Raw genomic sequence first — 27,834 nt, forward strand, 5'->3', positions numbered from 1 at the left:
TGCAGATAGTGTGTGATCACAAAGTGCAGATGCTGCAAGTCTGTGCAAGGTACCCTGGCAGCTCCCATGAAACATACATCCTGAGACATTTCCAGGTGCCGAGGGTCTTCGCTGCTCCAGCCCGACTGGATGGATGGCTGCTGGGTAACAAGGGCTATCCTTTGAAGAGGTGGCTCATGACGCCTCTCTGACACCCAAGAACAGAGACAGAGAAGTGTTACAATAGGAGTCATGCCTCCACAAGGGTGGTGGTAGAGAGGACCATAGGTCTTCTCAAGATGCACTTCCGATGCCTGGACCATTCAGGGGGAGTATTACAATACCCCCCAAAGTGGGTGTCACTGATCATGGTTGCATGCTACACTCTGCTCAATCTGGCACTGGCAAGGGGGAACCCACTTGAAGAAGACGATCTTGATGCAGCTGCACAGGCAACTGATGATGACTCCAGTAGTGAGTCCAAAGATGAGCAAGGTGAGGAGAATGCTGAGGGCATGGAGCTAGACCTCAGTAACCTACAGGGAGGGAGGGGCACCTTGATCCAATGCTCCTTCAGCAAGGCTACCAAAGATCAGCTTCAAATGCATGCCGGGGTGCCACCTCCATCCGAGGTATCTGAAAGGACCCTTTCATTTGAACACAAAGGACACTTAATGTCTCTGCAGTAAAGTTCAAAACCACCTTCATCCAGCATTACATAGTGGCGTACCTTGCACCAATAAAACAAAAAGGTGAAGTATACTCAGGCCATGACAACTAAAACATAATTTATCAAAATTCATTTTGACAATTCACAAGTTCAAGGTGAGGGGGAGGAGGTTTAGGGGGGATGTGAGGAAAACCTTTTTTACTCAGAGGATGGTGATGGTCTGGAATGCACTGCCTAGGAGGGTGGTGAAGGCGGGTTGCTTCACATCCTTTAAAACATGCCTGGATGAGCACTTGGCACATCATAACATTCAAGGCTACGGGCCAAGAGCTGGTAAATGGGATTAGGTATGTAGGTCAGGTGTTTCTCACATGTCAGTGCAGAGTCGATGGGCCGAAGGGTCTCTTCTACAATGTGTGATTCTGTGAATTCCAAACAATTTACATAAACTTCTCTAGTCTTCATTCCCAAACCAGTGCAGGTAAAGTAAACATAAAAGAACATAAAATCACCCGAGATCTGTCCCTCCCATGCTCATGATGCCTTTAACTTACATTTGCGAGTGCTACAGCTTGGTGCTCCATCCTCACTGGCACTGGCATTGGAGACAGCCTGCTAACTGTGCTGTCTTGTTGGCCTTGATGACCTTGGCAGTCATCCTCTGGCCAGCGGAACCTGTGCTGGCCCCGCCTGGGAGGAAGCAGCCAGTGCCATGGCTGGCATCTCCCCAGTCACCGTAGCCTCATCATGTGCTACGGTCACTGGCAGAGGGGCGGGAGCTGCTCCATCATCCAGAGCGCCCTGGGAGGAGCTCACAGAGAAGACAGGAAGCTCATGCACCAATGTGAGGTTGCTGTGGACCTCCCTGCCCACCAATAAAAGGCGGGCATATAGCTCGGATACTGGGTGCCTCAGCCATCTCGCACACTGACCCTGACCACCTGAGGTCATTGCCTGTGTGAGGGCTTGCAGGTCCGAGTGCAACACTGGGAACCCCTGATTCTGTCCCTGGAACTGCATCTCTATAAATGTCGCCACACCCTCAATGGAGGAGGCAGTGCACTCAGCCATGATGGTCAACACAGTGCTCTATCACGGATACCATGGCACATAGACCCTCATGGATCTCCGCCATATCCTTCCGCACATCTCGCTGGACATCCAGCATCTGCCAGCTAATGGGTGACTCCAGAGGCTCATCATCAGCCTTCGACTGAGCATCATCCTGGTCCCCAGCAGTCCTCCGCCCTGGGCACACTCTGCCTCTGCCTGCACCTTAAGTGATTGTGAAGTGTCCTCACCAATGTGCACCGATATACTAGCCACTGCTCTAATGCCCACCGAGGTGCTGGTATCTGCGCTAGTGCCTGCTGCAGAGAGCGGGTGTGACGCCGGTGCCAATGACGCCCAGTAGTCCTCTGGTGTCAGGGGTGGAGAGTGAATGCCTTCTGGCAAACCTGAAAGGGAGAACAAGGAAATGTCATTAGTTAAAGTCATCACACTGTCACTGTGCATGCCAGGCAGCCTGGTGAGACAATGGAGATCTACATCATGGTGCCATCATCTTTCAATGAATGGGGAATCTAAATTTGAGGCTCACATCAATGAAGAGACTACACTAGAATGGTTGCACACGCCAAAATTCTCATCTCTGTGCACTGCATTCTTACCTTCATCTGGCACCCTTGCCCCTCCATCCGCTTGCACATGGGGCATGCTGGCTTTCAAGCTCCAGGGCATCTTGCTCATATCTCGAAAGGAGTAGGAGACTAGCAGGGCCTCCGCCGGTCCATGACCTTCCTTTATTGTTGTGGCTGTCTTCTCCTGAAACAACAGAGGAGCATTGATTAGTCCACTCTGTACCTGCAGCCCCATTGCAGCCTGGCCAACCCCAGCTGAGGAGCACCTTACAGGGCACTTCCGAGTCTTGGCCCTTGAGCCACAAGGCACTAAATCCAAGCAGCCAGGGCTCACCCCTTTGGCGAGCTCTGGTGTGATTGACAGTTGGCACTCAGACTCTAGCACTCCTGAGGTCCACGGGGGGACAGCCAGACCTTAACAAATCTGCACACTGACTCACGCCAACATGGTACTCACCCTTCCTGAACGCAGCAGGTCATTAAAGCGCTTCCAGCACTGCACCCAGGAGGGCCGCACCACCTCATGGGTGCTGACCAGTGCTACCAACTCCTCTCATGTCCTCTTGGTGAGGTGTGGTGGCTTCCTCTTCCCATCCCTAGGGACAAGGGTCTCTCCTGGCAGCCATCTGCTCCAGGAGGACAGTGAAGCACTCATCAGAGAAGCGGGGGCGGCTGCGTGCCCACCACCCAACCTGTCCTCCCGCCTGCCGTGTCCATTTGCACTCGGATGCATCGTGCCGATGGCAGCCATCCAGGGCTGCCTGGGCTGCTTTTAAACCAGCCACCAGGTTGCCATTGGATCCAGCGGCCAACAGGCCCACAACCTCGCTCAGCCCTTCCCAGCCAGTGCAGAGCCACGTTTCATGCTGGGCGAGCCTTAATTGGCCTGCCAGCATGAAATTGCGGTCAGGTCCTAATTGTGGGCAATGGTCGGCCTGCCCGCCGCGCCCGCCCGATGAAGGGAAAATCCTGGCCAAAGGTATAAAGAACCAATTTAAAAGATTCAAAAATATTACCCCAAGATATAATGAGCAAATGTCAAAACTGTAAAATTATTACCCCTAACTTGTAGGCGAAAATAATATATAATGTAAAACAAAGTGTTGCAACAACACTACTAATTCACAAAGGCCACTCTACATCACGGATGCTATTCGGATCATTAATGGGAGTTAGACCAAGAGACAAATGAACCGACGGGGGGGGGGGGGGATAATGCTGTCCCTGGTGGGGAGGCTTACACACTCATTATAGAAATCACCAGATAGTCTTTCCATTAATATTCCCAGCATGCAATCCTGCCTGCTAGTTATTTCCTTCTGTGCTTCACTTAAGATGATATTTGATACATGGATGGTAAAGACAAAAACCTATTCCCATGGCCCAGATTTTGCTGAAAAATAGTGGCATGTGAACAGTAAACACTGTTATTAATGTGCAAGTTGGCCTGCAAGTTATGCTAAGGAGGCAATAACCTGTGGATTGTGAACTGCCACAAGTTGCTGGCCTATTTTCACGGATCTGTGAAAACAGTACCTTACCCATAAGCACCCTGTGATTTTCACGAGGCTGCATCATTTGCACGTTAATTTCCCATAAAACCCACTGTAAAAAGTAAGTCTAGTAATTAACAGAGTAAGTACACATATAATAATGTGTTAATTGTTAATGACTGTCAATCAATCTCTCTGGCCCAGCAAGTGGACAGTTATAATTGTATCGCTTCAGGTTGTGAATTGCTTTAGGAGATTATGGAAAAGTTGAACTTTAAATTGTAATTTTTTCTTATTTTTCCTTTTTGTCTCTTCTTTCTCTCTCTGAATCCAGTTTTCTTTCCTCTCTTTATTTTCTTTTATGCACCAGATTTAACATCAAATTCACCCATTCTAATTCACTGTCATTCTCACTGCCGCCTCTGTTTATTTCTTAATCTTATTGACTAAGGAGGTTCAATGTTTGTCCTGTTGTTCCCCAAGGTACAGATGCCCTATTAGCCTTGCTGCATCATTTAAAGCCTAAACATGCATAATCAGACCTAACTAATATCAAAATCTTGGACAATAACCCCAAAGGCTGTTCTCTCAGTGAGATATTTACCGAGATTTTTGCCGTTTTCGATGTGGTGATCTGAAGCAACCGCAAATCTTTGTGAAGCCACATCGGTAGTCAATAACTTGATATATGATTGGATTGTACATTGCGGCTGATTTCGCAAACATGGTTGGTACAAAAGAAACTTTAACTGGCACAGAGTCAGGAGTACCAAAGGCTGACCAGACTGAAACGACAGCATACGGAATCCAAGCAATCAAGAACCCTGCGCATATTAACATTGTCGCCTTGCATGGGAAAAAAAGAAAAACATGCATATAAATAGTTGCAGCTGTCAACGATAGCAAGTAAGCATGCTTTTAGTATTTCATGGGAATTAATATCAGAAATACAAGCAGAAAATGCTGCAAATATTCAGCAGGTCAGGCAGTATCTCTATTGAAAACTTAGAGCCTGGCAGTTGAAATCTTGTTGTGCAATATTAATGATAGACATATTAATATGAAATCTTTCTGATTGATTTAACCACTACTGTGTGCTTTAATTGAATTGGTGTGACTGGAAAAAAATAGATTTCAATGGATGAATGAGTATAATCCAAAATGATCCAACCCTACTAAAATGTCAACCATACTTACATGTATTTCACAAAACAAGAAAAAGTTGTCACTAATATGAACCTTTTTCTTATATTAATGAGAAATAAAGTTTCCAAATATCTCAAAACAAATTATATGGTATCACTTCCTTTTCCAGAGTTACTTCAGGCAGCAAGTATTAATATGGTTGTACTTAATATAGGATAAAATTAAACCCCCCTGCAGCTCCATTTCATCCCTAAATAACCTTATGAATATTTTAGGAAAAGGAAGATAGCATTGAACAAGAAAGGACTTTTTGATTCAAAAATTGTATCTTTCAATAAACCATGTATAATCTATGCATTTTGGGCTCTGGTTCATTGATTTAATTTTCTGAGGCAAGGTTCATAAACATTTAGAAGAACTTTATGGAGGATTGCATAACCAATTATATTATGTAAGTTACTGGCACTAATATCCTGAGCTGAAAGCTCCAATGTAGACATCATGGGAAATGGGATGGTTGGTAAGGTTTCAGAATTCAGCCAAATGTGGATCATACATTTTCTAGGAATTGATCCTGACATCCATTTGCACGTGAATTAAACATAGACAGAAGGCGTGGAAAATGGAACTGCCAGGATATCTTACAATTCTTTTATGAATAACAAACAGAGGTTTTCTGATGGTGTCTTTCTTTCAGATTGCATATACATTTTCATGTTAATTGATTAGAAAATGGCATAATTGATGTTAATATTCATTTGAAACGTATTACACCCAAATCATGTTTTATGGTGCAGATTTAACTAACTGACAATAAACTAAAGCTAAACCTGATTTCAGTTGAGTGAAAATTGGTGGGTTGGAGGGGAATACTTTCAATTAAGGGCAAGCAATTCACCCTATCAGATTACTGCCCTGACAATGAAGATGAAAACCTCCTCTGGTGTCTCTACACATCAGGACCTCCATCAGGAAACACCATCAGAAAATCTCTTCTTTATTCATAGAAGAATCATAAGGCACATTAGGTATCCTGGCAGTTCCATTTTCAGTGCACCCAGTGCTATGTTCAGGTGTATTTCGATGCCAAGTGTGACCCACACTTTCTTAATTTTTTCTGAAATTGTTATATGGTCGCAGAATTCATGAAGCCTTCATACATTTTGATTGTACAGTGCTCAAGGGGTAATGGATTAGATTTCCTGTGTCTGTGTATTGGCTAATTGGACAAGGAGGTCCTGCTGATAAGGGTTATCTATGGAGATTTTCCTCTTCACCATCTGCCAAGGTAGACTGAATTGCCTGCCCACTGTAGAAACTATCGCCGTCCAATCCACCGATTTTCATTCAATTGAAATCAGATGTAGTTTTAGTTTGTTGTCAATGAGTTAAATCTACACTATTAAACATGATTTGGGTTTAACCTGGTCCAAATTAACACCAACTATTTCATTTTCTGATCAATTAACAAGAAAAAGTATCTGAACAAACAACCATCAGAAAATCTCTGTTCGTTATTCATACAGGAATCATTTGAATGATTAGAAGGACAGTGGGAAGATTTTCATCTGGAGTTCTGCCACGTCCTCAGCAAGGCTCCAGCAATCAGGAGAGGAAAGTCAGAGAGGAAAGCATTCCAGCACATAGCTGGCACTTTCCAATATTTCCACATAAATTGATGTTGGGTATAGACCCAGCCAACCTAACTATAGGAAAGTTTATTGATGTGAATAATAGATGAGGAAAACACTCATAAAATGTATTTCCCACCAATTGCACCATTGCAACACTAGGTCCTAGCAGTTGAATTGGTGACAGGGCTAGTCTTGTTCATACTCTCTGAAACAGGCTCAAGTAGATTGGGGGCCCGTCAGGAGCTGCTAACAATATTCAAATCATTCTGACTTAAAAAAAACATCAGCTGGGATCTAAGTGCGCAAGCTAGAAGTAGCATAAAGCATTCCCACCAATTAAAAGCCATGTTTTGTGTGCCTCTTAAACATTGGTGCTAGGTAAATAAATAAGTTACTAGTTACCTTTGTAAGTTTCATTTCCAGTAAATGGTTATTTTGAATTCTTGAATCGAAGTGTGCAACTTCTTTGGCAGATGATTTTACTTTGGCAATGATTTTTACATAGGAAAATACTATTATGGCCGTTGGAAACACAAGGCAAAATAATAGTATGCTCAGAATGAAGATCTGTCCGCCCACAGAGGCCTGTGCAAGCCACCAGTTCAGAGTGCACGAAGTACCAAAAGGCTCAGGAGCATAGTTGCCCCATCCAACAAGGGGAATAGTGGCCCAAAATGCAGCATAAAGCCAGATGAATCCCAAACATATGAAGGCATGGTGCCTTTGAAGCCAAATACCTGCAAAAGTATTAACTTAGTTATTGTAGAAGCTGGTGACTGAACTACTGCACTTACACAAATTCATACCATGTGTTACTTACCATATTGTAAATGGCAGATTTTTAGGTATCTGTCCAGACTTACAATTGTTATTGTAATTAGACTTCCACATCCAAAGAAAAACCCTGACCATCCATACCAGTGGCAGCCATTCCAACCAAAGATCCATCGATGAGCAAAACAAGAGCTGATCAGGAAAGGTTTTCCTCCAACTGAAAAATATACATGCATAATTCATATGACTGAACTAAGGATATGATACTTTTGACTTATTGTTGTTGTTTGGGCAACAAAGTAAATAAGGCCTTAAATTAAAATCTTTGTAATTCTGAAATGCTTCTTTCAGTTTTGAAAAATGATCCAAAAAAGAAACTTTTAAAAATTTAAAAATTTTCACCAGTTTCATTAATTTTCTTTCCAATTGGCAGTCAACCCCACACTACTGCTATAGGCAACCAAAACCGGCATTGGCCATTTTCCTTGCTAGCACAGGGGTAAATCACTCCTAAAGCCCACCAAAGTTATCCAAATGAGGCTTGCACTGAAAAGTTTTCTTGGAGCAGTGACAAAAAAAGTTAGATAGACACAGATCCCATTCAACGGCTTTATGTCAATTTTCCATCAAGGTACAAAATGTTGCCAATGATGTCAGCCAACTTAAGAATTTTCTTTCAGTGAAAGAAGTGGTTCAAAATTGCAAAAAGTTGAATCCCAAATTCACCCCTACTTTACTTTTAATGCCACATATTGGAATATTTGAGCGCACTGAGAATGATTCAATAACCAAAGTATTAATTGGTCTCTTCTCTCCACAGATGCTGACGAATTTACTGAGGGTTTCCAATATTTTCTGTTTGTGGCTTGATCTACTTACTTTGTTTTCTTTACTGTACTTGCTTTTTTATATTCCCAATTTAGTATTGACAAGAGAAGAGAAAAAGACAAAACACAAGAAAAGGAAGAATATTGAATTAAATTGCATTACAAAGATGTGGCACCAGTCTGCAAGAAGTGGATAGTAGAACTGAATGATATTTCACAGGCTAAATTGTTTTGCCTAGCGGCTGACACCATTCACAAATAATTCTTATGGAACCATATGGACATTAGAGAGCATGCTGAATGTTCAATATGCTTGCTCTTCATTGGTTCACTACAGAAAACACCGTGCTAAACATAAATTAGTTCTCATGGCAATTGTACAATAACGTTTGAACAGACTTAAACTAATCAGTAAGAAAGGTCTTTGCATTTACAATGCTTTGACATAAGGTAACATCTTCAGTGATGTTTCTAGGCTAATGCATAAAATGTGTGCTATTACTCCACAATACCATCAATGAATAAGCTTAAAGACAAGAATAAGAATCAGTAATAGGCCATTGAAAAAAATAATAAAATCCACCTGAAGTCATTCATATATATTTGGCTGATTTCTGATTTTGACTGACCCTAGCATGTGTGTGATTTATGAATGTTATCAGTGAGATTTACCAAGTTTGCATTTGGAAAAATATTCGTAAGAACTTAACCACAAAACTTTTTATATGACTGAATAGAAATCTATTGGGAAACTGAAGTTGAAAGGGGCACTGTTGTCATACCAAGAGTATTCAGGAAAGCTCATCTTCCTTCAGGATTCATTGTTGCATCCCCGATTTTTGGCTTTGCTATGGGTGATGGGTGGTGGACAGAAGTTAAATTTTAATTCTTTTGAAGGGAGTTGAAACGATTTAATTCCCTTACCCGCAAATACAATTATGAAATAAAATTCAGACCCGCTTCACTGCACCAGAAGCTAATGTTCATGGTATATTGCAGCAATACACTCGTGAGAGAAACCACAGAGCTCACCATAATTATTTAAATGACTCCACACCATGTCCAGGGGACAATGGACATCATTTGCATCTTGATAAGCTTACCCCTCTAGCAGAGTCAGAGGTCTGTCTAGACAATGGCTTCCTAATGTAAGAGCTTCAATATGGATGGTAACTCTTTCAAAAGCTAATGGCTGAGGCAATGTCAGCTCTGAAATCAAAGCCAGTTCCAGACACTGGATAAACATCCCTTTTTAAATCATTGCGGAGAAAGAAGGACCATTTTGAAATCTCTATATTCCTTTGCAATCCGAAAAACTCTCAGTCTTCTGTTTAATATCCGATCAGTGAACACCAAGAAGCAGGACTCTAGGGTGAACAACAGCCTGTTCCTTGAAGCCCATCTCTACTGAAAGATTTCCTACCATCATCTGCAGAACTGAACCAGTCTCTTCATCTTGCGATATCAGCACCAACTGTAAAGGGAACTCTAAAACTCCAGTCTTCAGCCAGCTGAACTCAAGCTCCAAAAGAAAGAACTCCTCATTGGACTCTGATGCTGGGCTTTGATAATCACGTGAACTAATTTCCTTTCTGTGGTTCTTTACTGTTACTATCCATAGTTGTAAAACTTTATTTTATTCTATTCTCCCTTACTGTGTATGCACATGTGTGTGTGTGTGTGTGTGTGTGTGCGTGTGTGTGTATGCATGTGTGTAGTGGAGTGGGACGTTGCGAATGCTCATCCCCTGGGGTTTGAATGTAAATAAACTAACCTTCTGGGTTCATCATAACACGAGTTTGCTGCGAGTTAACAGTAAATTGGATCCGCAAACTGAGGGTTGGGAAAACATGCCACAGCATACTTCAAAAATAATCCAAAATACCTTTTGCTTATGGACAGTTGGTGAGAGGAAGGAAGCTCAGTTTGCCTTTCTCTCCTGTCCATAAAAAAATTAAAAACCTAAAACATCAGATGATATCATAGCAGTATTACAAATTTCTCTTTAATTTAATTGGTAATACAAATCTCATTGTATAAACATTGTATTATGTGAATTTCACCAGTAGATAGCAGTGCTGAACTATATAATACATACCCCTTAAACTGTTGCTGCAAGCCTCTTAAATCTGCTGCAGTGGTTGAATTTCTGCTTCTGACTCTGGGTCTGGATTTGCTGCAATGACCATGGATCCTATCCCCAAATTACTTAAGGATATATTGAACTTTTAAGTAAGGCATGTGTTATTTTTTTTAACAAGGACATACAAGCAAAAACTGGCTGACACTTGTTGGAAAATTTCTACATGGATTAATTGGCCAACTAGTTCAGAGAGAAACGGAATGTCGCACCTAAAATGTGTAACACACCTACTTCAGATAGAGGCACTTCAAAGGAAAAGATACAATGCAAATTGAACTGTAATCACCTGTGGTTGCAGAGATAATGGAAAATGATTACCATCTCAGCCAAAACTACCTCCTGTTGAGTTATATCCCAGACTGTAAACATGAACTGAATTGAAAACAAATCTGGGCAAAATACATGCTTGTTTTTTTCCAGGAAAACACAAGGAAAGGGGTTTAAAAAAGCCAACCACAACCCTAGTTCTGTGGTAAAAGCAAAAAACTGCAGACGCTGGAAATCCAAAACAAAAACAAAAATACCTGGAAAAACTCAGCAGGTCTGACAGCATCTGCAGAGAGGAATACAGTTAATGTTTTGAGTCTGAATGACTCTTCATCAGAACTAAGGAAAAATAGAAAAGAGGTGAAATATAAGCTGGTTTAAGGGGGAGGTGTGACAGTTAGAGCTGGTTAGAGGGCCAGTGTTAGGTGGAGATTGCCAAAAGATGTCATAGACAAAAGGACAAAGAGGTGTTGACGGTGGTGATATTAGCTAAGATATGTGCTAATGGTGACATTAAGGGTAGAAAGCAGGATGAGCAAGGTACAAAACAAAATCAGAATTACCTGGAAAAGCTCAGCAGGTCTGGCAGCATCGGTGGAGAAGAAAAGAGTTGACGTTTCGAGTCCTCATGACCCCTCAACAGAACTAGGTGAATCCGAGGAAAGGGGCAAGGTACAGATAGCCCTATTGGGGGGTGGGGTGGGGGGAAGGGATCGAAATAGGCTAAAAGGTAGGGATAAAACAATGGATGGAAATACATTTAAGAATAATGGAAATAGGCGGGAAAAGAAAAATATATATAAATTATCGGAAAAGGGGGAATGGAGGAGAGAGTTCATGATCTAAAGTTGTTGAACTCAATATTCAGTCTGGATGACTGTAAAGCGCCTATCGAAAGATGAGGTGCTGTTCCTCCAGTTTGCATTGCGCTTCACTGGAACATTGCGGCAGGCCAAGAACGGACATGTGGGCATGAGAGCAGGGTGGTGTGTTGAAATGGCAAGCGACAGGGAGGTCTGGGTCATGCTTGGGAACAGACCGAAGGTGTTCCGCAAAGCGGTCACCCAGTCTGCGTTTGGTCTCTTCACTGTAGAGGAAACCGCATTAGGAGCAGCAAATGCAGTAGACTAAATTGAGGGAAGTGTAAGTGAAATGCTGCTTCACTTGAAAGGAGTGTTTGGGCCCTTGGACAGTGAGGAGGGGAGAAGTAAAGGGGCAGGTGTTGCACTTTCTTGGTTCCACCTAGTTCTGTGGGCTAGCTTGGTGTTCCATTCTGGTGTGTGTGTGTGCTTTGAAGGTCACAGCTGAAGAACACCAACTGGGCATCCCTGCACTTGCAGGTAAAAAGTCCTTTCTCTCTGATTGCTGGAAGCAAGTCACGCATCAACGAAGCCACAGTCGAAAAGGAAACAAGACAATTCCTTTCAGCTAACCTGCAGAACCAAGAATCTCCAAACCAGCTGCTCAAATGCCAAAGTCAGCGCTACCGGAATCACCTCAACTTAACGGCTGTCACGTTTCACCATCTACTCCTCATGGATAAGCCAAAGGGCTGATTTGTATATCTTTAAAACTTTTATTTTTGGACTCAATTCTCATTTCCAATCTGTGTGTGTGTGTGTGTGTGTGTGTGTGTGCGTGTGTTTGTGTGTGTGTGTGTTGCGTTTTTATTATTTTTTCTCACATTTAGTAACTAATAAACTCACTCTTTCTTTGACTCAAGAAAGCCTGGTTAAATTGGTTCCTTTTAAAACATAAATACATCTGGACTGGGAAAATGTATCCACGAGGGATGGGATCATTTTTAAATTAACCTTGTTTCGACCAACCAAGGGGGTTGAATAAAGAAAGGGGGCCAGTTCATCCCTCCTCACCAGGGAGCACAACAATTTGGGGACCTTGCCTGGGAACCAGTCTTAAAAACTCTGGAGGCCAATCAGGATAAATTAATGACTGGATGATCAAACTATAGAACTGATTTGTTCTTGTCAGACGGAACACTTTGGCTATAATCCAACTGTTTAAACACAAAGGTGGATTATCAGGGCCACAATGTTGTAGAACTTTGGAACATAGAGGTATACATTGAATAAGAAGGCCCATCATAGCTGTAGGCCTTTTGTTAGAATAGTCCAAAGTAATCCCACTGCCCTGAACTGTACTCATAATCTTGCATCTTTCTCTTCTTCAAATATTTATCCAATTTCCTCTTGAAAGATACAATGGTCTCTGCTTAATTAACCCTACCCTGTGTTGAAATGTGGTCCAAGAGCCTCTGGTCAAAGAAATCTCCCCTAACCTCCCTCCACACACCCACACTGATAATTTTAAATTGATGATCCTCTTTTCCTTGGCTCCCCAACCAATTGAAATAGTCTTTCCCTATTCACCATATCAAAATACTTTGTCAGTCATATCAATGAGGGGTCTCCCAGTCTGCTATCATAGTCTCGACAGATGTTGAGAGCAAACCCTGGAGAAAAACAGCAGCTTACTCTGTTTCTTCAGAGTTTCCATCTTCCACTGAAGTTACAATGGGAGATTGGGGAGCCACCCCATAACTGTAAACCTTTATTGATTTTCCACTTAGTGTCTCCCCCAGCATGTCAAATCTTTCCTCATAACACTATGGGCAGAATTTTCTGCCTGTCGGGTGGGTGGGCCTGACCCAATCTCCAGCGGGCAGGGAGCCGATCCCTGACAGAAAAGTGGGCCGCATCACCATTTTATGTGGGCGGGCCAATTAAGGCCCATCCAGCGTGACATCCGGTGGGAAGCGTTATGCGCTATGCGCTTCATGTGCGGGCGGGGGATTCCCCAAAAGCGAGAGACTAAGTGCAGCCTCAGGGAGATCATTTACACTTTGAAAAATATGAAAAATAGAAAAAAAAATTCCCTAACATTTCCCCCTCATGTGACAATGTCACATGAGATGGGATATGTTCATAATTTACATAATAACTTTATTAAACTTTTTAAAACCCTACACGAAACCTCATCCCACCCATGGACGAGGTTTCATGTTTTACCTATTTGTTGCCGGGGCTCCTGGCCGACCCACCAACATTAAGGTTGGACGGGCAGGTCTTTTAATTGCACAATTGATCCTGTCAATGGACTCAATTGGCCATTGACAGGTCGGTGGGCCCGCAGCTGATTTTGCTGTGCCCCCACCTTCCTGAAAATTTAAATAGGGCGGGATGATGTCGGGGATTCTGCCTGACATCATCCTGCGTCATTTTACACGTCGGCGAGCGGGCCCCACCCCCTGCTCATCGACGGCAAAATTCTGCCCTATGTTTTTTTCATTGTATCTTCATCCTAGTCAACCATAGCTTTGTGCTCTGTTTGTATCTATAATGGAGCCCCCACACAGAACTCTGAACTGTGGCTTATGCAACTTTGTATTGATGCATCACTGATTTTTACTCTTTTACTATGTACTCTTATTTATAAAAACGCCAAATACTGTCGGCTTTTTATATGGTTTTATTTATCTGCTTTCACATTTTTAGTGAACTCTGTACTTAAACCTCTTGGTCTCTGTTCATTCATACTCTTCAGCTTCTTTCAGTTAAGTGCATACACCAATCACCAGATTTTGTGGTCAGCGATGAATGTTGTTTGTTACATTTGCACTTGCCCACAGATTTTCTAGGGATTTTGCACTGGAGGTTCCTGTCAAGCAACTATTGAAACAGTGCAGTGCCTTGTACAGAGCATCTGGGACCTACATGAACAGGTCAAGCAGTTGTGCATCACCTTAATCAATTAGATTGAAGAATTGCTAATGGGCAGTGCAGAGACTAAACCAATAAGCCTAAATCTAAATATTTAATTAAATTCCAAATTATGGGCACAATTTTATGTTTCGCGGGCGGGCGCTCGACCAAGCCGAATGGGTGTAAAATCATGCAAGATGACATTGGGCAAGCTTCCCGACGTCATTGCACTCACGCAATATTTTGCTTGATGGGCGTGTGCAGCAGTCAGAAAAGCACCCGCCGACAATTAAGCTCATTGACAGCACAATTGTAAGCAATCTCTCGTGGCCTATTCAACTTTATGGTCGGCAGATGGGCCAATCGGCCAGGTGGCCTTTATATTTTTGATGATACCTCATCCAAGGACGGGAGGAAATCTCCATTAAGATAGAAAATAAAAAGAAATATCTGGGGACAGCATTTTTATGAGGTATGCTTTCAGGTGCTTGATTGTGCTGCATGGACATTTTTTGCAGCATTTTTTCACTTTATTTTATTACTTGGAGGCCTGCAGCTCCCTGAGGCATCTGCCTGCCTTCAGGGAGCTCAGTGGAAGCACTCACCAACACCCACCCTCTTGCTGCCCCCACCAGTAGTGCTGAGCTTTTCTCAGGGCGCATTCCATCCAGCTAGCATGAAATCGCAGTCGGGGGCCAATCATGGTTGGGGGATTGTTTTCCATCCACTCCCAGGCCCACCAATCGCACGTGCCTGACAAGAGCAAAATTCAGGCCTCTGTATGGAAAGTGAAATAAAGTGAGGAGAAAAGATTGGATTAGGGCAAAGCAATAAAAGAGCCAAAGAAAAAGTTTAAAAAAAACTTATGTATATAGAAAGAGTTGCATTTACATGGCGCTTTTCCCAACCACTCGACATCTCAAAACACTTAACCAATTAAGTACTTTTCAATTGTAGTTACTGCTGTAACACAGGAAACACAGCAGCCATGTTGCAGACAGCATGGTCCCAATGTGGTAATGACCAGATAATCTGCTTTTTGTAATGTTGAGTCAGGGATTAATATTAGCCAGGGCACCAGGGATAACCACCGTGCTCTTTTTAGAATATTGCCATGGGACCTTTTGCATTCACCCATCCAGATTAAAGTCTCATCTGAAAGACGGCATCTCCAATGGTGCAATCCTCCCTGAGTACTGCACTGGAGTGTCAGATTTGATTTTTAATTCTTCTAAAAATGCAATAAAACTCCACACTTGTTAAATTTAATCTTCTGTGCAAGAAAGGTTGTTTGGCAGCACACTGTTTGAAGAGTACTTACACTGGAATGGCGAAGTCCTGACTTTCTCTGCCATGTTTTCTATGATACATTAGCATATAATTAAAAGGCCATCCTGCCAGGCTCTTGTAACCCCGCTGTGTCATCTGTCCACGTGGGTGGGAAAGCATGCCGATGTGTTTCACAACAGCACACAGGCAACGTGCACTTGGCGGCCTTCACTTTGGGGAGCTGAGGTGAGTGAGCAGCAGCGTTCTCCACAGCTCACCTGTAGCATTACAGGCTTCAGGCGTGCTGGGGGGGCAGGGGGGGGTTGGGGGAAACTGATGCCTGGCCCTGGAGGCAACTGCTGAGGGGCGGGAGGTGTCTGGGGGCAAGCGCTGGCCAGCCTCGAAGGCGACTGCTGAGGGCGGGGGGTCAAGTGCTGCCCTGGCGCTGTCCCATGCACAGGTGGGGGGCAGGGTAAGCGAGGGAAATGGCCACGCATTAGCGACACCTGTATAAACTGATCATGCCTCTACAACGAAGACAAATCAGGTGCAACCACAGTGATATGATTGGGGTCAGGCTCGTAGCCTGCCTGCTCATGCAAGCATCACAGAGGCACCAAATGGCCACCAAGCACTCCATACCTTATCCCACCCTCCCTGCCACCACCTCGGCCTCCCCCCAACCCCCCACATCCCAGCACAGACTTGCAGTTGCCACCACATTTTTGGACCGCAGAGCAGTTGGACTGCACACATTGTACAATCTCCTCGCCAATGCTGGCCGTGGAACAGTCACTGCTGGAGGCGCTTACAGCCCCTTGCAATTTCAGCAGCCTGGTTTGGACCAGTGTCCCCCGTGTCGCAGGCTGACAGGGCAGCCATGCAGCACACTCATCTCTGGCCATCTGAGGGGTGACCAGAACTCTCCAGGAAACATTAAGGGGCAGTCACACAGGGCCAGGAAAGGTGCTAAGTACAGCCATGATAATCACATCTCTCTCTCTTTCATGCTGCGGGAGAACCATGTCATGATTATGGAGCCTGGTGACCTAGCTATATGCTTGATGGCTTACAAAGAGCATAGGAGATGAAGGAGAGAGGCTCCTGGCTGTACAAAGGCAGAAGCAGCAACCTGGTAAAGAAGGGGCAGCAGGGGCTCCTGCTCATGCTGCCCAGGAGCGACAGCAAGCTGTGGCTATTCAGTGCCTAGCAACACCCAGGGTCTATAGATGCTGCCTGTCAGTCCTGCGGGTGACTGAGAATCAGTTCACCGACAACTTTGCATGTCTAGGGTCCTGGTGGCTCACATCTGCCACTTACTGCAGGACTTGGTGCCAAGGGGACATGGAGGGTATCCACTGCCAGTGGCTGTGAAAGTGACTGAGGCACTCAATTTCTATGCCAGTGGCTCCTTTCAGGGCTCCACAGGTGACATCTGTGCGATTTCACAATCTGCCACCCACAAATGTATGCATGAGGTCACAGGTGCCATCTTCCCTATGGCACACAACTTTGTGCATTTCACCCGGTACCGGGAAAGCCAGGATGCACGGGCCACTGGATTCACCCTGATCTTGGGATTCCCAAAGGTGCAGGGTGCGATTGACTGCACTCATGTGGCGCTCAGGTCTCCATCACTACACTCGGTGGACTTCATCAACTGCAAGGGCTTCCACTTACTGAACATGCAAACATGCAGCTAGTATGGAACCACCAGAAACGCATCCTGCAGGTGTGCGCACGGTTTCCAGGGAGTGTGAACGACGCCTACATCCTGAGTCTCTTGTAGATCCCTGCAGTCTTCCAAGGTCCACAGAGGCTGCAGGTTTGGATCCTTGGGGACAAGGGCTACCCGCAGAGGCTGATGACACCTGTGTGGCGGCCTCTGCGGCTAGCCGAGAAGCAGGGAACCTCAGACAGCAACTTCCTGCTTTACGCATTTAATTTCCTATGTGTGGGTACTAGAAGTTGCTATCTGATTTTCACATTAATAACAGTGAACACCGTTGCCCAGACTGTTATCTTTACAGCAAAATCTAGTCATTAATGTTATTAGTATGGTTAGTCTCAATGTATTCCATGCTTCCTTTTAAATTTTCAGTTTAGTATTTACTCTAATTGTAATCCATACGTTTTTATAATTTGGTGTACACTCATTTCACCTATTAGGAATTTTAGAAGGATATATTTACTTTGTACTCTACGCATCACACATTTGAACGTTTCCCACTGTTTACCTATTGATCTGTTTGCTCTGATTTTTGCCCAGTTGATTTGGGTCAGATTCCTTTTTATCTTGCTGAGCTTTGGCTTAGGATAGCTGTTGCACCTTAAACACCTTATTTTCTCTGTTTAGTTCCTTAGATAGAACAATGACCGCCACTCACCCATCCCTCCTAAACGCCTTACAAACATAATGAAAAACAGAGGTTATTAGTCTGCAATCCTGGTGCTATTTCTAAATTGCTACTCGGATCATATTGATGTGCAAATTGGCACATTGTGATCACTGACGATCACATTCACAGTGCATAAGGTGAACAACATGAATTCATTATATATAAATGTCCCGCCTGGGTGGTAGTTTAAAGCTATGGACTGGAAACCTGCTCCCCCCAATATCTACATGTACCTGGCACTATTGATCCCAGACATTGTTATAACAGAGTTGCCAAATAATAATGCAACTAGCGAGACTGCCAAAACGATTACTCATTTTAAATGATAAACCACAACTCGTATGATTACACCAAACAAGTTGAGCCCTCCAGCACCATTGTATAATGATCAAAGAGACAGTAAGGATCGCAGTAGAGTTAAATGAACAATTTCACAATCAGCTTGAATTTTAATGTGGTGGAGCTATGACAATTAACTGTTCAACTGTTTTGGTGGGGGAAATAGAGAAGCAGCAGAAATCTCCCAGAAAATTGTGGTGTGGAGCAAATAATGGCGTGGAAATCATTTATCTCATAATTTCCTGTGTCATTGGCACAATATAATGGGTGTTATGATATGGTGTACCATTACAACCTTGCGAGATTCTAGAAAAATCTGGGCCAATTTGCGTTGTCAAATGTAATGTGACATTTTGAATTTTCCTGATACTTTTATTCCCCACGGGTAAAACTCCTTTCTTGCTTCTTATGAATTATTTTCATTTTTCTGAGTGGAGTCGCTCATGCTATAAACACTACCCACTGCTGAGACAGTGGCTGGGATTTAAAGCGAAGGTGGTGACCTCACCCACCAGCTAGAAAGTCGGGGGTGATCCTGCCTCCACCAGCCCTGGAAGCCACAACCAATATCATGATCATCAGCCAATTAGTTGACTGAGGTTGTGGCTCCCTTCAATCCTGCTCTGCCATACCTGTGACAAAAAAAACGAGTTTGTGGATTTTCAGCCCTATTGTCATTTCTTTATTTCTGATTACTAATCCCGTTAAAGTCCATATGACTTCACTTGTTCATGTTTATATGATTAATGATCCAGCCCCATTGCCTTATGAGCAGGTTCACTTTGCTTCTGAGGCCTCAGCTCTTGCCCAGGCTCATCCTGCTCTTCAAGTGAAATACTTCCACTTCCCTATCACAAGAGGCCACCCTAAGAATGAAGCATTAATTAAGTTACCTTGTTTAACCTATTGGTATCAAACAAATAATTAATTCTGTGTTCACTCCAAATTACTTCATGCTATTTGTCATGTTTAATTCATCAGTTCCTCCATAATTCCTCTCATATGTGGACAGAGATTCCATGGACTATTTTCGACAAGCCAGAAATGTGACGGACCAGAACATAACACAACCACATTGGCCTGTGTGACCCAAATGAATGACCCAAACCTCCCTGTCACTTGCCATTTTAACACTCCACCCTGCTCTCTTGCCCACATGTCTGTCCTTGGCTTGCTGCATTGTTCCAGTGAAGCCCAGCGCAAACTGGAGGAACAACACCTCATCTTCCGACTAGGCATTTTACAGCCTTCCGGACTGAATATTGAATTCAATAACTTTACATGTTGAACTCCCTCTTCCATCCCCACCCCCTTTCAGTTTCTTCCCCCTTCCTTTTGTTTTTACCAATAAATTATATAGATTTTTCGTTTCCTACCTATTTCCATTATTTTTAAATATTTTTAAATCTTTTATGCTCCCCCCACCCCCACTAGAGCTATACCTTGAGTGCCCTACCATCCATTCTTAATTAGCACATTCGTTTAGATAATATCACCAACTTTAACTTTAACATCTATGTGTTCTATTGTCCTATTGTCGTTGACATCTTTTGAAGATCTGCTTCTATCACTGCTTGCTTGTCCCTACAACCACACTCAACACCAGCACCACACACCCCCCCACCACACCTTAAACCAGCTTATATTTCATTCCTTCCTTGGATTCACCTAGTTCTGTTGAAGGGTCATGAGAACTCGAAACGTCAACTTTTTTCTTCTCCGCCGATGCTGCCAGACCTGCTGAGTTTTTCCAGGTAATTCTGTTTTTGTTTTGGATTTCCAGCATTTGCAGTTTTTGTTTTTATTTTGGCCTGCTGCTGACTTGATCCCAATGCTCAGTGACTGGGACATTTAAATATCCAGTGTTGCCACTCATACTTACCAGTGAGGCAGCCACCCTGCAAACAGAAGTGGCCAAACATTGTCCAAACAAGGAGTACAGTCCAGATCCTTAAAGGGAATTAACTGCTCTTGGATTGATTTTTGGGGTTGTCATCATTTTACTCCATTCCATACCCTCACTGTCCTCACCACCTTTTGTTCCACAGTCGACAATTTACTGTGATTCTAACAAAATATAATTCAAAAACAAATTTACCTGCCATCCCAAAATCACAAATTGCCAGGTTTATGGTCATCAGTTCAGCAGGTTTCAGTTTTTCCTTCTGTTTGATTGGCATATAAATCACGTATCCATTTCCAAATATTGATATAACTCCTTAGAAAGAGCACAAAAAGGAGGTTTATATTCTTGGTATGGACATGAACAATATTTCCAGACATTTATCAAATAAAGCCAGGGAAGAGTGATACTGTACTGTGTTTTTTATATTGGGTGTAAAGTGGAAGTTAATTGGGAGATTCAGCAGAGAAGAAGTGATAATGTTCTGTTGAATATTGTAAACACCAAATGTCACTATGTGCTGAGGTTCTACCTGTCCCCGGTGTTGAGAAGGATGGGTCTGGCCACTCTGCCGCGGAATGCTCCGAGTAGTTGGACCATGCTGTACCACCTGTCCCTCGTGGAAAAATTTATGCAGACAAACACCTTTGACCACAAGTCCATCAGGCAGTGGTCAGCAGGTAACGTCTTAGAGGCCCTGCGGGAAAAGGAGCTGGTGGATCCTGTCAGATGGTTCCGCTAGCAGACTATCAAAGTCATTTGGCAGAATGCCTCATCACCAGAACTTTCCAACAAGCACCAAGATGTAGCTTGGCTGGTGGTGAGAAAAGCCCTCCCCGTCAGATCCTTCCAACATGCCAGGAGTCTCACCACCCTCTGCACGTTGCCCTCGAGGTGGCTGTGATGGGGAAGAGACTGTTGTTCACCTCCTTGTGGATTGTGCTTTTGCAAAGAAGGTCTGGAGAGAGATGCGGTGGATTCTGTCGAGGTTCATCCCAAGCAGTTCTGTGACACAGGACTCTGTGCTCTATGGGCTGTTTCCAGGGACACGCACCGAGACAAACATCAACTGCTGCTGGAGGATCATCAACTCGGTGAACGATGCTTTTTGGTCTCCCTGAAACTTGTTGGCCTTCCAGTGCAAAGAGTTGTCCCCGACTGAGTGTTGCAGGCTGGTATATTCCAAGGTCCAGGACTACGTACTGAGGGATGCACTAAAGCTTGGGGCAGCCGCCGCAAAGGCGCAATGGGGAAAGGTCACTGTCTAAGACCTTTCTGCCATAGTGCACCAAGGGGCTGGGAATTGTTTAGAGCCCCTCCGGGCTGTACAGCTCACAATGAATGTCCGCATTGAATACTAATTGTATTATAATTATATTGCAGCACCTCAGAGTGCAACATGATGCATGTTGATGGCTTCGCCTAAATAGCCAAGTGGTTATGGTACTGGGTTTATAACCCCAAGATCAAGAGTTCAAATTTCACAATGGCAAAACTATGATGTATGTTGATAACTCCAATACCATTGCACTGCCTGACTGTCTGTAGTGACCATATTAAAATGATTGATTATACTGAAGCACCTCATGATCCATGTGTAAGGGTTGAATCTGATTGCACTTTATGTGATGGCGGTTTTGTAATGTTCTTTCAGATATTTTATGAATAAAGCATGTTTTTCAAAAAAAAAATCAGGGCTGCAGCCAAACTCCACTACAGCCAATCATTGTCAGTCACTCCAATGTAAGCAACCCAATGAAGGAACAGCTAAATTGTGCATTGATAAAATTTAAAGGGATGTGGCCCTATTAAGGGAAGTGATCCCAAAAGAGTAAAATTACACCACAAATAGTCTGAATATATTCATGTCAAGCATAAATTAAAGAGAAAACAAAATACACAAATCCATGGTTATAGCAAATACAAATGGCATTGAATCTACTTGGTCAGTAATAAACATCGGGTGGGATTCTCCCATCTAGGACTAAGTGGGGCGGGGACAGGGAATGTTTCCTGCTATGGAGGAGGATGGGAAATCCAGCAGCATCTTGCATCCCCACTGTCATTAATTATGCAGGTCCTGGGTTCCCCAGCGTCTAGCACGGTGAAGTGGGCTGGATGGCACATGCCCCATCATCATAGCCAGGCTCCATACTTAAAGGTGACCGGACATCCTTACTGTCAATACTACCTATTGAGATATCAAGAAGAGGAGGTGAAGGTCAAGCACCCAAGTTCAGTGACTGCTCGCTGCGCATCCTCCTCAACCACGTTAAGGTCAGGAGGAATGTATTCTACTAACTGATAGGAGGAGGAGGCCGGGCAGAGAAACCAACCCTGCATGGACGCAGGTGGTCGGTGTTGTAAGTGCCCAGACTGTCCAGCGAGGGGGCTGGGGGGCCCACCTCTGAGGGTTCTTTTGTAGTTTGAAGAGAGGGCAGCCCAGCTGGTAGGCCTGGAGCGGGACTGGACAATTGATGATGGGGAGCTGGGATTTGGGCTTCCACCCAGTAAGGATCCATGCATGGAGCTGAGGGCTAAGTGTGCCTCCATGTTGGAGGTAGCTCATGCTGTCACACTCTCTCCTCTCTCACTTACAGGTGCCACCGGGAAGAGACCAAGACCCAAGGTAGAGGATCTCCTGTCAGGCCCTAGCCCTGAGAGGAGCCATAAGAGAGAACAAGAGGAGAGGTCACTTGTAGAGGTGTCACTGCAGACACCTGCACCCTCCAACAGCCCAGAGAAACACACCTCAGTGGGTATGAGTTCTAGGGCAGGAAAGATTTCACGCTCTGGTAGTCACCGCATGGACACGTATCCACAGCAGGAGGAGGCAGGGTCAGCTGAGCTCACCAGCACTGGGAGGACCACTGGGGGAGAGACATTTGGAAGTTCCGAGTCTGATGACAGGCCTCTGGAATCAGCCTTCCAACTAATGGTGAAGAGTCAGCAAAAGGTGGGGGAAAATCAGGCAAAGGTGTTGGAGATCTTCAACAGGATGGCACACGAAGTGGAGAATTCCATCTGCCTGCTCTCTGATGAAGTGGCGCTGACCTGTGCACACATCAAGGTCTCCACGGGGAGGTTGGTGGGCTCCATGAAGATCCTAGTCCAGCAGATCCTGTTGGAGGTGCACGTAGACCTGCATTCCACCGTAGTCGCCATGGGTGAGTTTCTACAGTTGGCACGCAGAGGGGGGCATGGCACCTTGACCTCCCTCCAGGTGCCCCTTCCCCTCAAGAAGTCAGGCTTGGGCCTTTGGGTATGCTAAGGGAGGAGGAGTGGCAGCTGGACACCCTGGGTCATTCACTCAAGAATCTCAGAGGCTGTGCGGACATTCTGAATCCCCTCTGCCTGTGACCCCTTCAACCTCATCCTCTGTCACCGCAGAGGGAGCAGCTGGCCCACAGGAGGACATCCAAAGGAAACCGGTGGCTCCAGGCCTCAGGCCTCCAGAGGACAGCCACCAAAGTCTTTCAAAGCAACAGGGCCAACTAGTCAGCAGGCTGCCTCCATCCCTGGATGTTAAGAGAGCACCTAGAAGCAGTAGTAGGCCAAGGAAAATAAAGAGATTTTGATCATAACTCTGTACGGGTGAACAAATTATTGACCCAATGATACTTATGTAAACATAATCACTTTCACTTCAATAATGTTTACTATCCTGCTTCAGCGTGGTCCAGAAGGCTTACCAAATGCTTCCTCCCTTCTCTCTCCAGACACCTGACCCCCAAATGCATCTGTAGGGAGTCAAGGGTATGTGGCAGGACCCTTGGCCATGTGCAAGCACTCTCCCGCACCCGCTGAGCTTTCATCCATCAAAATCTCATGTGTCCCAGGTCCCTAATATTGTCAAAACTGCCTCCTGGGGTTCCTTTTCAATTGTCTAGCTGAGATGACCTGCATCTCTGCCTACCCACTGACTCAATCCCATGCAGCATCTCGACCCCTCCAGCACAATGCTCTGCTTAGCTTCGACCAGACCAACATTGGTGGTTGTGACATTTTTCATGAGCTCCAGCACCATTTTTCCTCCCCCAGTCATCCATGCCCTTTCTCCCATGACTATTGACTCCCCCTGTTATGTTTGATCTTACCCTCCAACCCGCTCCCTTTTCCTTTGACAATGTGCAAGTCAGCATATAAGTTCCCTTCCTCCCTGAGAATCCCACCCCCGTAACCATTGACGTGCTCTTCCTCCTCCTGCCCACTCCCCGAGTCAGTATGTATCTACACATCTCCACCAATGACCCTCGCCACCCCTTCACGTGACATCATTGCACCCTCACTCTCCCACCCTACTGGCTTCCTCTGCTTCCTGTAACCCTCACCTTTCCCTCATACCATGCCTGCCCTGAGTTCACTCCTCAGGAGTCAATCGTTGACTCCAACAACGCCTCCCTGTGAGTCCCTTCAAACCTAGACACACCGCAATGCCCATTCACACCTGGACATAACACACACCCCCACCTAACAACCAGCACGGCCCTTCCCACCCTCCCCATCCTTTCACCCTGCCACCTTGCTGCAGCCCTGTTTTTGCCTTTCCAGCACCCCCAACTGCCAATTCACTCTTCTAGGCATGCACGCCCTCAATACCTCTTCAGTCCTCTCCTAACCTTCTTTAACCCCACTCCCCCCATCAGACCCTCCCCATCCAATGAGACCTCCTGCTGCCTTCCACCTGCAACTCAAGGCTTCGAGCTCATGGTGAAGTCTCTGGAAGAAGATCTGAAGGTTGTGCGATGTCCCTGGAAGAAGGTATAATGGTTGAGCGAGGTTGCTGTGTGGAGAACTTGCACCTTCTAGCAGCTGCTTCACAGAGGGCCCATGTGGATGAAGCTCCATCCACCCTGTGGTGCACGTGGAGCTCCAGGGTCCAATAGCTGGAGGCCCCCTCTTCTTCTCAGATATCTACAAGCTGCCCAAGGTCTTCATAAGGTAAGTCCTGACTTTTGCACACCTCATTCGTCCAGACATGTTCTGGACTAGTGTGTTTTCCTGTTGGCATCGCGGAGAATTGGGGGTGGGAGCCAGATTCCGGTTGGGCCTTCTCCTGCATCCCACTAGTGGTTTCACGCCAGCCTCTGGCAGGGATCGCGATCCATCATGATAGCCGGTTAGAAAGATCCCACTGACATTTCATGCCAGTGTGAAACCAATTTTTGGACCTCCCACTTAATTTCAGCCCCCCCACACCCCTCCCCTCCCCAACGACCATTGAACCCGCCGACAGAGGCATGGGAGAATTCCACCCATTGTCTGATTTCCAAATTTCCAAAGCTATAAAAATCTTCAATCCTGAATTAATTTGGTTGGCATTATTAAGGAAATAAAGACAACCAAGGTGTTCGACAACCATTTAAGTACTTTTGAAGCGTAGCTAGTAATGTTGGAGCAAAGTCCCATGCAAGTAACCAGATAATGACCAGATAATCATGTTTTAATGAAGTTGGTTCAAGGATAAACAGTGGCCAGGACACTAGACAGAATCTCCTGCTCTTCTTCAAGATAAGGGCATGGGATCTTTTATGTTCATCTGAGGGAGCAGATGAGTCCTTGGTTTAAGGTCTCATCAGAAAGATGGTACCTCTGAGAGTGCTGCACTCCTTTGTACTGCACTGGAGTATCAACCTAGATTTTGATTTCAACACAAATCCCTGGGCTGGGGTTCCTGAATCCATAACCTTCTAATTCACATGCAAGAGTGCTACCAACTGAGCTATTGCTGACACCTCTAAGGAAACAAGCATATGGTCAAATAGCGGAGATTAATTCCAATTGTTAGCAATGTCTTAGCAGATACAAATAGCATTTTGTATTGCCATGGGCGAAACATTATCCTGTTACATGTTATATCATCAAATCATATTTTAAACATTGTTAAAAGAAGAAAGGAAAAATTGAATTTAGTGTTTTATGACATATTTAGGACATAACAAATTATTTCATAGCCAATGAATTACTATTGAAGGCAGTCACTGTTGTTACATTTGCAAATTCAACACAGTAACCTATCAGAACCAGCAAAGGAGAGCAATTTTAAATTGCCTTTGATGGTGTTGATCAAGGGAGAAATGTTGGCCAGCCCAGCAGGAAAACTTTGCTGTACTTCAATTTACAGAGAACTATATAAAAATTACATCACAGAAACAGGCTGTTTGGTCAAAACAGTTGTTCTTTTCCCTTAATAGAAGCAATAACCCTAATCCCATATGCCCAAACTGTTCCCAAATACATACATAAGTACAAACATGTGAATTAGAAGGAGGAGTAGGCCATTCGTCTCCTCAAGCCCACTCTGCCATTTTATAAGATCATGGATGATCAGACTGTGGCCTCAGCTCTAATTTCCTGTCTACCCTTTCCTTTACCTTTGATTCCCTTGTCAATCAAGAACCTATCTAACTCAGCCTTAAAAATATTCAAGGACCCGGCTTCCATTGCTTTCTGGGGAGGAGTTCCACAGACTAAAGAGCCTCTGAGAGAAAAAAATTTCTCATCATCTCCGTCTTCAGTAGGACTCACCTTATTTTTAAACTGTGTCCCCTAGTTCTACTCTCACCCACAAGGGGAAACATCCTCTCAGCATCCACCCTATCATGTCCCCTCAGGATCTTATATGTTTCAATAAGATCACTCTCATTCTTCTAAACTCCAGTGGATTCAAACCCAACCTGTCAAACCTTTCTTCATAAGATAAGCCCTTCATCCCAGCAATCAGTCAAGTGAATCTTCTCTGAACTGCTTCTAATGCAATTATATCCTTTCTTAAGTAAGGAGATCAAAACTGTACACATACTCCAGATTTGGTCTCACTTCCACCCAAACATCTCTACTTTTATATTTTATTCCCTTTGCAATAAACAACAACATCCCATTTGCCTTCCTAATCATTTTCTGTACCTGCATACTAATATTTCGCGATAGGGCACCGCAGAGTTCTGCAATCCCTCCCTATTTAAATAATATGCTGTTTTTCTATTCTTCCTGCCAAAGCAGACAAGTTCACATTTTCCCACATTACACTCAATCTGCCAGACTTGTGCCCACTCACTTAACCCTATCTATATCCTTTTCAGATTCCTGATCGGGCGTAAAATAGCGCGAGAAGATGTCGTGCAAGTGTCCTGACATCATCCCACACGTGCGCAATCTCTAGGTCGAGAGGCACACGCTGTACCCGCCATCAATTAAGAGGCTACTTAAGGCCAATAAAAAGCCAACTGAACCCGATTTTAATTTGCCTGTGTGATTTTGCACTCATCATACAGGCAAAACGGACAAGCGGGCAGCCACATTTTGCTAAACTTTATCGAAGGGCGGGATAAAAATGGCCAGCAGCATTACCAGTGTAGTGAAGAGTTTAGGAGATAGTTTGCTGCTGGTTGATTATTTGAACTTGACAGTTTCATCTCAGTTCTGAGCTTCATTCTTAACATTTCTAGACTTCCTTTCAGGACTCATTGGTGTCTCCAAGGCCCCCGGAGGATTTTGACCATGTGGATCCTTCCAGGTATCACACAGCCTTCTGTTACTCTGGCAATGGGGAATGTGATCTTCACTGGTAGCATCTCCTCTGGGAAGGAAGGAAGGGAGAGGCAGAAGGGAGAGGAGGCCAGGTGTCCC

At 44.5% G+C, this 27,834-nt stretch overlaps 1 protein-coding gene across 1 annotated transcript in view; it reads right to left on the minus strand.

Moving 5' to 3' along the window:
• Positions 1-4,382: 4,382 nt before the first annotated feature.
• opn5 (opsin 5) overlaps positions 4,383-27,834 on the minus strand; it is a 58,203-nt gene continuing 34,751 nt past the window's right edge. The window contains exons 3-6 of the mRNA XM_041187381.1: positions 20,401-20,520; positions 7,383-7,553; positions 6,965-7,299; positions 4,383-4,628 (exon numbers count right to left, since the gene is read on the minus strand). Of these exons, the coding sequence (XP_041043315.1) occupies positions 4,383-4,628; positions 6,965-7,299; positions 7,383-7,553; positions 20,401-20,520 (872 nt within the window). The remainder of the gene's footprint in view (positions 4,629-6,964; positions 7,300-7,382; positions 7,554-20,400; positions 20,521-27,834) is intronic.

The sequence above is a fragment of the Carcharodon carcharias genome, chromosome 5 (assembly GCF_017639515.1).
Source record: "Carcharodon carcharias isolate sCarCar2 chromosome 5, sCarCar2.pri, whole genome shotgun sequence".
NCBI classification, from domain to species: Eukaryota; Metazoa; Chordata; class Chondrichthyes; order Lamniformes; family Lamnidae; genus Carcharodon; species Carcharodon carcharias.